General features: G+C 47.9%; 1 protein-coding gene across 1 annotated transcript in view; it reads right to left on the bottom strand.

The window, feature by feature from the left end:
* Positions 1 to 11563, bottom strand: part of Ppp1r14c (protein phosphatase 1 regulatory inhibitor subunit 14C) — a 95800-nt gene extending 84237 nt beyond the window's left edge. The window contains exon 1 of the mRNA XM_006978099.4: positions 10955 to 11563. Within this exon, the coding sequence (XP_006978161.1) occupies positions 10955 to 11257 (303 nt within the window). The 5' untranslated portion in view covers positions 11258 to 11563. The remainder of the gene's footprint in view (positions 1 to 10954) is intronic.
* Between the last annotated feature and the right edge of the window lie 835 nt (positions 11564 to 12398).

The raw sequence follows: 12398 nt of genomic DNA, 5'->3' as shown, positions 1-12398 counted from the left end.
CTGCAAAGACACAGGCCTCCCTCTTTTTTACTTTTTTGGTTTTTGTTTTTTAATTTTCACATGAGGAAAGAAAATCTGAAAATAAAACCTAATGGCGAAAATGATTTCCCAAGGGTGTAAGCTGATAAACAACAGCCTGGCTAGAAGAGAATTCAGGTGTCCAGGGCCCTTCCCACTGCACCATGGGAAAATGAGAAAGCCTGATTTGATGTCAGAGAGGCCAGGGAGCTTTCCACTGCCCACGAGTAACACATCCTGCCCTGCAGCACTCATCTCCCAAATTCACGTGCTCACGCTTCACCTTCCCTTCCCTGAGACCTGACATTCCCCACTAAGATGAAAGATAATTAAATCAGTTCAGGTTATTTGCATTATAACTTCAACGAATTTGTCATATCCTCCCTGGAAAACTGGCTGGGGCTAAAGGAAGAAGTTACTAACAGATACAATGATTTGAATAAATGTATTAACAAATTCATCGCCACACAGGGAGCAAGACATGGGTCCTGATGTCATACACTTTCAACGGTGTAGAATTCCTTCCTTCTTCTACAATGGCTTCCTGACAACCTCCTCTTCCCCCTTGCGTGTCTGAGAAGGATGATGTCTTCTCATTCCCTGTGTGGTTTGGACGTGAAATGTCCCTCAGAGGCTGCCATGTTCAAGCACTGGGTCCCAGGCTGGTGGTGCTATTTTGGAAGGTTTCAGAACCTTTTGGGAGGGGGAGCCTTATGGGAGGAAGTAAGTCACTGAAGGGTGGGCTTTGAGGTTGTACAGGCTGGCTCCACTTCCTGTCTACTCTCTGCTTCCTGTTCTAAGACCTGAGATTTTCTAGCTGCATACTCCTGCCACCCACGGAGCCACCTGCTGACATCCCTTCCCCTCCGTGATGGACTGTATCTCTTAAACTGCAAGCCTCCCTTCCTTAAGATGCTGCTTCTCAGTTATCTGGTCAAAGGAACAAGAAACGTAATGAATCCATCCCTCTCCTTTGATCTATATAAGGTAACTGCTGAATGAAGAGAGGAAGGCAGGGAGGTAGGAAGGCAAGGAGGGACCTCTACAGTTCATCCCATATTTACCTTAAGAGAGTCTTTCAAAAAAGAAAAGCCCCTTGCCGGGCGGTGGTGGCGCACACCTTTAATCCCATCACTCAGGAGGCAGAGCCAGGTGGATCTCTGTGAGTTCGAGGCCAGCCTGGTCTACAGAGTGAAATCCAGGAAAGGCGCAAAGCTACACAGAGAAACCCTGTCTCGAAAAACCAAAAAAAAAAAAAAAAGAAAAGCCCCATTTTTACCGTTTCCCCCTTCCATCATGAAAACAATGTTTTAGAGACTAAAACAACACTGTTGTCTCCCTGGAACAGGTTTCCGAAAAGCATCAATGCTGACTAAGAAAAATGCAGTGAGAGTTTATTGGCCTGAACTTTTTGGCAGAGACAGAAACTGGGGCTTTCATTCCTTGCTCTATGGAGAACCAAGTGAGCCCCTGTTACTCGGAATCCTCCTTAGAGATGGGAGGCACTCACCCCATCAGAGCACGAGCAATCATTAGCATTCCAGTGCAATAGGGCAGCTCCTCAGGCATACCAAGAGCTTCCAATGACAGAGGAGAGAGTGCTAACCTGTGATTGCCTCCTCTGAAGACTTTCATCCTCCATGCATCTGTCCTTTATTCATGGCAACTTCCTCCAGCTCCCAGGTTCAAAGGAACACACAATTATCATTTACAGCCACACAAAAGAACCGTAACTTCAAGTCAACAATGAAAGAGCAGGTTTCCCAGTGGGCACAGCAATGTGATATCAATGAAGTTAATTTAAGATATGAACTAAGCCCAAAAATGCCACCGCTGCTCTGAAGGGCCAGTTTAGACCTCTCTCACTCCACTGTCAGATATGGGACATTTGGGGACCTGTTCTGACTACCACAACACAGTGCCACAGACTAGAACTAAATGGCAGCCATTTACCTCTCACACTGTTGGAAGCTAGAAGTCTAAGAGAGAGTGTCAGCATGCCAGCTTCCCGCTGAGAGCCCTCTGCTAGGACAGAGCAAGGAGGTACTGGTGAACTAGAAGAGGGCAGAAAGAGAGCTCTGATCTCTCCATCCCCCTCTAGGAGCACTAAGACCACCAAAGGGGCTGTGTGTGCTCTCATGATCTTATGGAACACAGTCATCTCCCTAAAGCCCCATGTCCAAATACCATCAATGTAGAAGTAAACATGTCACCCTAGCAATTAATGGCAAGGAGGCACCGTTACTCCATAGCAGGGACACCCAGGAGCAGCCAGGAGAGTGAATGATGGGAGCAGCAGAAGGCACAAGAACCCACCCTCACAAAGGTGTAGCAGAGCAGGAGATGGGTAGTCAAAAGGGATGCCTAGAAAGGCCTAGGATGGGACAGTAGAGAGGACTGCCTAGAAAGGCCTATGATGGGACAGTAGAGAGGACTGCCTAGAAAGGCCTAGGATGGGACAGTGGAGAGGACTGTGGTGAGGGGTGCTGATGGTGGCAGTGGCATTGGTAAATTTAAGGGAAACAAGTGGCCCTTGCTGTAAAGCAAGTGACAAACGAGAAAATGCTGGACCGCGGTGGTAGCTGGGAGAAGTCAACAAACTAGACAAGAACAATCTCAGCAACAAGCACCAACAAGACGTTGGGACTACTGGGTGTGTCAGGCTGGGGAGGCACAAGAGATAAGGATGCCACGTATTTTCCTGGAACAGCGATGAAGACACAGAGGGAGCTGAGGAAGAAGAGCAAATTTGTAGAAGAACGGAAAAAACGCCCTCACAGACAGCTGGCCACGAGCCTCCCTTGAGGCATCTGGGGAAGATGTCCGTTTAAAAGTGCCTCGAAGATGCCTGGAATTCAGGCTAAAAAAGACAGATTTAGAAGTTGTCAACAGATGGATGTCAACTGGAGGCACTGGTAGGGAGAGTCACACCACCCAGAAAGACTACACACGAATGAAAAGGCAGAGAAAGAGGTGAGTGGGGGATGGAGATGGGCGACAAGGGGTGTCATTGTGGAGGCAGACACAGTGCAGACTCAGAAAGGCTCTGGGAATGGGGAAATCAATACAAGTGCAAGGATGAAAGCAGGGACAGACCTGCCTGAAGACACTCGGGGACAAGAGAGAACTTCAGAAGGAAATGATGAGCTGTCTATCCTGCCAAAGGTCAAATCAAAGTCCCGGGCCCAAGCAAAGCCAGATCGACTGAGACACAAGGCGGTCCTCAGGCCAGCTGTAGTGGGAGCTGACATCAGATATTACTGTGGCTGAAAGAAGTAAGTGTCATGGGTGGAGAAAGACCTGGAAAAAAAAATAGAAAGGGAAAGAAAAAGACAGGATACATGGCGGAAAAAGAGAAGCTTTGGTTGGTAGGAAAAAAAAATGGAGGTAGCTACTTTAAACAGAGGAGAAAGATTTCAATTTCCAAGCTAGTTAGATTGCAAGTGTGGGTGGAAAAAGGAGCTGACCATACAGACACAAAGTATGGTCAGTGGAGAGATGTGCCAGGAGCAGCCTCCCGGGACACCAGCTAAGAAGACATCAGTGGAGAAAGGAGGAGATAACAAGAGCCTAAAAAAGAAATACCCACGTGCAGGAAATGAGAGACAGAGGAATTAAAATGAAACCGTGCAGAGAAAGCACAGACAATAAAATTCAAAATCATTGAGTACCCACTCCTCCGGTCCAGGGCTAGGCCAGGCTGTGTGCAAACTGAGAAGAAGAGGCTAGAAGACATCAGAAGCAGACACGGAGGTGGGCCTGGCAGAGCAGCATGGCTGGGTCCCCAAGGGCAGCCTGGAGACCCGTGGAAGGTTGACTTTCTTAACGCAGTCCCTCAGTTTAAGTGTACAAGGCCATGAGGCACTACTGCCACCTTGACATAACCGTTTGGAGCCATGAAGTGTGTGTGTGTATGTGCGCGTGTGTGTGTGCGTGCGTGTGCGCGTGCGTATCTCCAATGCCAAAATACAACAGTAAGGATGCAAGATGAGATATGAGTTACAGTAACAAAACAATAAATGGACTTTTCTTTACAATAAAGAAACATTGCTAGCTAATTCTAATACTAAGACACCATGACTTTGTTTTAGGTAGGGTTTGTATTGCTGAGACAAAACACCATGACCAAAAAGCAAGTTGGGGAGGAAAGGGTTTATTTGGTTTACACTTCCACATTGCTGTTCATTACTGAAGGAAGTCAGGACAGGAACTCAAACAGGGCAGCCTCCTGGAGGCAGGATCTGGTGCAGAGGCCATGGAGGGGTGCTGCTTACTGCTCACTGGTCTGTTTTCTAATAGAACCTGGGGACCACCAGTCCAGGGGTGGCACCACCCACCTTGGGCTGGGTCCTCCCCCACTGATCACTAATTGAGAAAATGCCTTACAGCTGGATCTCAGGGAGGCATTTCCCCAACTGAGGCTCCTTCCTCTCTGATGACTCTAGCTTGTGTCAAGTTGACACACAAAACCAGCCAGTACACTTTCTAAATACTTTCTGAAGGTCAGTTAGTCCTTTCTCTTTCATCCAAACAAATCCTTAAAAGTTAAGGGATTGTGTCTTACTAGAGACAAACAATGAAAATTAACATGGTTCTTGCTTTCAAGTAGTTAAATCACCAAAATGTTTAAGATCAGGAAGGCTCTAGAACATGTTTGCTTATGTTCAGGTTAAAATACGCACAACCCTGTCTACAGTGGGCGCGTACATGCTTCCCCTAAGCTTAGCATTTAATTGACATCAACACCTTGTTTCTTGCCTCCTAGTTCTCTTTCCCCATATCACAGAGTGTCACCCACAGTTAGTGGCCAGTTATAAAGCCAATGACAACAGCAGACACACACCAATTACTATACTATACTTGCTATTTTGCCGGCCAGGCCTCCACCAAGTACGAACCCTACAACACAGAGAAAGAAAGGGGTAAAAAAAAAGGGGGGGGGCTCAAGAGATCAAAGGAATTGTCTAATCTCATTGACCTGCTAAATGAGGGGCAACGGTGTGAACACAAGTTAATTGAGCCACAGAGCATAAGTTCCTAACCTGGGTTCCACCCATTCCTCACACCTCTAAAGGGAGGCGTGATTGCTACTTTTCCCACGACTGTGACAAAATATTTGACTAGAAGCAACTTAAGGAAGGGTGGGCTTATCCTGGCTCACAATTTGAGGAGGCACAGTCCATTGTGGTGGGAATATGGAGTGACTAGTCTCACTGCCGTTGAGTTAGGGAGTAGAGAAAAATGAATGCTGCTATTACACTTGCTTTCTGCTTTTTATTCATCCCAGGACCCCGGATGTCCAGGTTCAGATTGAGTCTTCCCACTATCCACTGAATCTCCCTGGAAACACCCTCATAAGACACTCTTCATGAGTTTGTCTCCAATTCTAAATCTTGGCAGACTGATCATCAATATCAACTATCACACAGGCTAAGGGTGGTTTTCTTTCCTTACTTTGGAAATTAAGAGTTCTTTTATCCATAGTTTTGGTTTTGCTTAGTTTGTTTTTGTTTTTGTTTTCTTTTGTTTTTGCCTGTTTAATTTGTTCCTTAGTATAGGGGGCCTGGAGGACTCTGTTCTCACAGACATGCACTAGGGGATCCTGGAATGTTAGGCACACGGGGTTGTTCCTTCAAGGGAAGGAAATGAAAAACCCATTTTCCACAGGGAACGTTGGAGTGGACATTCTTTCTAGCCCGATGATGTGTGCGATGTCTGTGTGGCTGGAGCTAACACCATATCCTCCTCCAGATGCTTATCATAAATCTGTCTTTCCGCAATCAATCAATAGAACCTGTCTTTATGGACTTTACAAAGAGTTTCAACATAGCCATGTCTTATCTGTATTTAGCTTACTTTGTTCCTCGAGGAGATTTATATATGTTTTGTTGTGCACACAAAATTAATCATCACCAGAATAATTTTCACCAAATTGATCTGTGCTTAATTATGCCCAAAATAAGCCACTTGGGGTCAGACTCTCAGAGTTTGATCCAGCACCAGCTATCCAGTCCTGCTGAACTGAACTGCCTCCCTGCCTCCCTGGGCTCTCTCTGCTACCTGTGAAGGTCACAGAGATCTCCACACTTGAGTACTCTCTGTAGGTTGCATTTGTGGTGATTAAAAAATAATAACAAAGCAGTAAAGTCCATTCCTAAATCCCCGGACAAAGGAGGATTCAGCGTGTGCCCCACAGACTCAGGCCTAGGCAGCAGCTCTGTCTTCCGGCTGAGATGCCCGTGGTGCAGCAAGGCAGGCTAGTTTGATGCTGGCGAGGAGAGCGGTGTGCTCAGAACAAGGACTCAGGCTGAAAATGACAGGTCTCTCCTGAACGTGAGCGCGAACGCACTGACACAGCTGCACCCTGCGGGCCACACGGGGCCACGAGACACCATCAACACAAACACGGAAAGGTCACAGTGGAACATGCTAATCTGTACATTTGACACGTCTGTGTGATGGTAATGATTTCTCTTAATTTTTAAAAATAATAGCCAGCTTGCTGGCTCGTGGGGTGGAAGTGCTTGTGGTGTAAGCCTGAGAGCTCAGGCTCAATTCCCAGAACCCACGGTGGAAGAAGAAAACGGATTCCTGCCTGTTGTCCACTGACCTTCATAGGGGTGCCATAACACATGGGATGCACCTGCTCTGTCTCTCTCTCTCTCTCTCTCTCTCTCTCTCTCTCTCTCTCTCTCTCTCTCTCTCTCTCACACACACACACACACACACACACACACACACACAAATAGTAATAACAAATTAAGTCAAGAAAAACGATAGTATGATCTTGGATTACTACTAATCATCACAGGTCAATCAACCCAAAAACTAAAGACTTGGAGGTTGAGGAGTTGGCTCACTTGCTGCTCAGTATGCATGAAGACCTGATTTCAAATTCCCAGCACCCAGGGGAAAAGGTGGGTGTGGTTATACATGCCTGGAACACCAGCTTTGGAGGGGCCAATAAGTCAGAAGACTGCTTTTAAAAGAGCAGAAAGACCTCAAATGTGGAGGACAAGCCAGCATTGGAGAATGTTCATGGCTAGGGTACTCTGCCATCCCAGTGATTAGTGCTTAGCAACAGATTTTAATTTTCAAAGCAAACCAAATTGTAAAACTGGAAATGCAGATGTTACCTTGAGGCTGGGCAAGATTGGAAGAAAATGACATGATTTACCCAGTAAACCGTCATGCAACACTTGTCAGGGTAGACAGTGTGCCAGATTTCAAATGCTCTTAAAAAAACAGTTGGGAAGATAACAGAAATGCCTTAAAACAGAATTCCTTACATATGGATGCAGATTGAACCTAACAGTTCTGTTACAATCAAATTCCTAGCTCAAAATTCACTGTGTAAGCTTTCCCACAAGATAAAAAAGGAGCTATGAGCACATAACCAATCATTGCAGGATTTAATGGCCATATTTATCTGTGAACACAAAAGACTCTTGGACTGGGTGAGAGGGTCATAGCCTTGGGCTCCACTCCTGCAGGGCCACCTCCCTGAAGACTCTCTGGAACCAAATGGACCTCCACATGGTTTCAGCTTATGCCCCATATGTCCGGAATTCCTTCATCAATTGTCAAGAAGCTTTCAGAACAAGAACAAGCTCCTTCTAGATGGGCATAAGCCAGAGGCATGGGCATCGGAAGGAAAAAAGATGTATACAAAGCCTGGACCGTGGACTGATGAGATGGTAAAGACACTCAAGGTCAAATCTGAGTCCCCAGAATCTATATGTTGGAAGAAAAGTCTAGCAATACATGTGGCCAAATGCCCTCCACCAGCTAGGACTGTGCTGGGGGGGAGGGGCAGTGCACACCAAAAGAGAAGACACCCAGTCCTGGAGATGATTTTCTCAAGTCCATTCCAGCTCAGAGCTCTGGGGCATGTGAAAACTCAAAATTCACACTTAGCCTTGCAATTCACTAAAAGGATGTGGTTGTCAAAGTATATGGGTAGAACACATTTATAGCCACACCTATTAGCTTAATGCATAGTTTCCAATATTGAGACATAACCTCTGTGAGTCCTTTGTTCTGTACAGAGTTACAGGTGGCCCTGGAGGTACATGGTAGTCTCAGAGTCACACTGCCCCAGCTCATGCACCTTACCCCAAGCCACTCCCACCGACGTGAGCTTGTCCAAGCCTCTTAGCCTTCTGAGTTTGCTTCCTTATTTGTAGAAACACTGACAGCAAGAGCCCTCTCATCTTAGGAGTGCCGTGAACGGAAACGAATCAGTGCATGCCAAGTGCCTAAAACAGCACCGGGGACCGAACAAGGGCTCTCCAAATGTCCACTCCATTATTCTCCAAACAAAGTTGATGGGCTCCTGCAAATTTCTCCATCCAAATCTAAGCCAGGTCTATGTGTCTTCTCCCTTCCTTTCTAACTTTAAATGTCCTGCAAAAGGAAATTATTTTCTATCCTCAAAAAGACAGCTCGTCTAACTGCTGATCTGTCTGGGTACAAGTCCTTCTAAAATTAAATATGTGTTCTTTACTATCCAACTCAGCAGATAACACGGGCCTCTCACTGGTATGGAGCTTGAAGTCTAGCCAATTGGCTTGCTGTGCCAGTAAACATGTGAAAGATATGACCAGCTTCCAATTATAAATATTAAAAGAATACTTCCCAGCCTTCATAATCATATGGTTCAAAGCTACAAGCCAGGGTAGGTTCCTCTCATTCATGAACCCAAGGCTGAGCTACTTGAAGTGGTGAGCAAGAAAATGCACTCAGAAGAGAGAAGCTAGCCCCCTGAGTAGAGAAATGGGTGGGAAGAGGCCATCCATGGCTGTGTAGTACTCCACATGTTTCTTTCTTTCTTTCTTTCTTTCTTTCTTTCTTTCTTTCTTTCTTTCTTTCTTTCTTTCTTTCTTTCTTTCTTTCTTTTGTTTGTTTTTCGAGACAGGGTTTCTCTGTGTAGCTGTGCGCCTTTCCTGGAACTTACTTGGTAGCCCAGGCTGGCGTCGAACTCACAAAGATCCACCTGCCTCTGCCTCCCAAGTGCTGGGATTAAAGGCATGCGCCACCACCGCCTGGCCACATGTTTCTTTATTAGCTGGCAGGGTTGCCATCATTAGAGGTTCCTGCTAATTGCTAACACTCTCTGATTGACTTCTGTCCCTCCAGCCTCCAATGACTGACAGAGCCGAAGGGAAATACTGACACGATGTAATGTATGCAGAACATCTTATATAATTCCATAAACATTTTATTTGTTTGTTATGGACGACGGCCTAAAAGATTCCAAAGAAAAAAGATTCAAAGTCATATTTACCCTTTGAAATGGGGGGTCTAAACTACACATTCAATGCAATGAACATCAAACTTTCACCACCACCCACCACCAATTACTCTAAAGAATATGCAGAATATATCATTTGTCGGGTTAAGCAGGTAGACCTCGCTCTGCTTTCCCAAGGTTCCTCTAATGAAGCATTGTCAATTTCAACAATAGTTCCTCTAGGAACTCAGGTCTTCTCCAAACCCAAAATGGAGTATAAAGGCCAACAGGAAATAAAAGAAAATTAATTGTATTCTACAGAGGCACAACTGAACACATCTATTCATCCAACAGGAATTCCATCTCAATCAAATACATTGTTGCTTTAAAGAATTTCACCAACTTCCTATTCTTAAAACCCATGATCATGTCTAATTTTGCCAGTTTTTACTTAAGCTACTAAATGGGCTTTTTGTGAGAGGGAGGCCAGAAAAGCAAATTTTTTTTACAAGCTTATTGCTTATACAGTCAAACTTTATTATATCGCAATCATTCATCGGCAGCCAGGATGGAGAATGCTGTTGTCTTGCGCAATATGAATGCTAAAGAAAATATGTCTTCACAATAGGCCATAAAATATGTGAAAACAGGATGGCCCACATGGATTGGTACCAGCGAGTTCATCTGGCTTTCATTTTTTGCCGAATAGCCTATCAGTTGCAAGAACGCAAATCTAGCTTTAACTTGGAAACCACATTCTTAATTATTAATCTCCTCCATGCTTTCACTCCTTCCAAACTCCACTCGGCTAACTGAAGTAGAACACTTCATTGAGAATCCGTGTTGCTAAAGACTCTCAGGAAATCATTTGGCCTTGGTTATTTTTTTTTCTCTCTCTACATCACATGTATGTGGGTCAGATCTGTGCATAACCTCACATCCTGAACTGTGGGGAACCCCGTGCTGTTGAGGAGAGCTTGGGTACCCGGAGCAGGCAGACCTGAGACATCCTGCAAGCCACCTGCCTAGGCACTCTTCGGGCTTTTCTTGGGAGCCCATAGACCGGGGTAACTGAACTTGGGAAGGCAAAGCAACCGAAACAAAGCTCCATATGAGCACCTTGGGGAAGAGCTGTGAGGACTCGCATGGAGGGTGACTGAAAAAGAGGGAACATTGGTCTTGCGGTTGTGATGGACAATTTAAGGAGCTGTGGGGGACTCTGAGATCCCCACAACCTGTCCTCTCCCTGAGCATATTAAGGTCCTTCTGCTTCATCGCCACAGAAATCCAGGATACCTCGGATCAGGACACTCATTAAGCCTCTCCTTTCCCCAGCCTCTACTAGGGCGCAGGCAAGGCGAGCCACTCCGAGTCCCACTGGGTGTAGTTAGGGTTGCGCAGACAAGCTCCAAGAACTCGGAAGAAAGCACTGAGCTTCTCCAGACCCAACCCTCTTCCCACGCTATCAAGGGAGCCCTCAGCTCTCTGGGTACTAGGCAGCTGAACCCAAGTAGAGGCGTCCCAAGCGCTGCGCCCCAGCGCCAGAGGGCACCCAGGGGAGAGATCACGCAGAGACACGCTCTGGGGTTGGGTCCCCAAGAGCAAAGGCAACGCACACTCGGCAGCCAGATCCACGGAAAATTCCCGGGTGGGAACTGAGGGGCGAAAGAGGTCCCGACTGTCCCCCCACCAGTGCCCGCGTACCTCGCAGCCATACAGCTGACCCAGCTGCTCCACGATCCATTCCTCCAGCACCAATCGTTTCCGAAGCTCCTTGCGGTCGTATTTCACTGTCACTTTGCCCTGCTGGTGGCGTCGCTGCTGCTGTTGCACCTGCCCGGCAGCGGCCACCGTGGCCACCGGCGCCGAATCCTCCCTTGAGGACCCCGAGCCGCTGCTGGATCCCGGGCTGCCGCCTGTGCCACCGCGGGGACTCTGGAAGAAGACGCGCGCGCCGCCGCCGCCGGCCCCGCCGGCCGCCTCGCCGCCGCCAGTCACCACCGACATGTCCTCGCGTGCCGGAGCCCGAGAGTGGCCCGGAGAAGGGGCGGGCGAGCGCCCCGCGCCGCTACCACCGCGGCCCCGGCAGCCGCATACGAGGGCCCGCACCTGCTCCGCGAGCCTGGCCGCTGGATCCTCGCGGAGGGAGGAGGGAGGAGGGCGGGCGGGCGATGAGGGCGGGGACCGCAGCCTTAAAGACGCCTCCAAGGACCCTGGTGCTCTAGCCCTGGAGACCGCCCCCGGCTTGAGAGTCGTCGGAGGTGGAGAATCTGTGCCCGAGGGACAGGCCGGTGTTGGGCTGAGCAGCCCAGAGAGAGGTGGCGTGGATCGATCACTGGCGTGGATCGATCACTAGCGTGGATCGTCTGGGTGGCAGGGGAGAGGAGGTCTTCTACAAGCGTGTCCTCGTCTCTTGCCCTGCAGACTCGAACTGTGTGCTTCTTTCGCAGTCCTGGGGCGCACGAAATCTGCGGGCTCCCTCAGTCTGGGTCAGCTCTTTCCCACTGGGTAAAGGTCGTGGGAAATGACCGCGCTGCGGGGTCCTCTCGCCCGTCTCGCCCGTGGGTCTCCCAGGATGGCGGGGAGAGTCTCCTCCCCTCTCCCTCAGCCGGCCCCACCGGGCGGTTCCAAACACACATTCCTATTCACGCCATGACCACCACGGATGCCACTTCCTCTGTCGGATTGGTAAGAAAATTGATGAGGCGATGTTTGTGCAATCAGGCAATCGTCGTGCTTGAGAAATTACTCCCAGACCGGTTTTTCGTTTTCTTAACGAAGCGCCTGTTTCACCCTAAGCTGGGCATCATCGGAGGCTTGAGCAGTCCAGAGGGTGAGGGACTAGAGCCATCGAGACCCTGAGCATTTCAGGGTTAGCTGGGCTTAAAATCTACTGTTGTGTTCCCAGCTCAGCCAGCTTTCCTCCCAGGACCCTTGCTAAACAACCTCTCTTTTTTACCCAGGAAGGCAGCCGCATTGACTAGCTTACTTGAAAAACATCATGCAAGCAAGTAGAATTACGAATGAATGAGCTTATTATAAGGTTGAGGGCGAGGAGGTGGGATGCAGAATTATAAACAGAAAAGTGTGTGTGTGTGTGTGTGTGTGTGTGTGTGTGTGTGTGTGTGTGTGTGTGTGTGTAAAATTA

This window comes from Peromyscus maniculatus, chromosome 16 (assembly GCF_049852395.1).
Source record: "Peromyscus maniculatus bairdii isolate BWxNUB_F1_BW_parent chromosome 16, HU_Pman_BW_mat_3.1, whole genome shotgun sequence".
Classification (NCBI taxonomy): Eukaryota; Metazoa; Chordata; class Mammalia; order Rodentia; family Cricetidae; genus Peromyscus; species Peromyscus maniculatus.
This window is presented reverse-complemented; position numbering and strand designations above follow the sequence as displayed.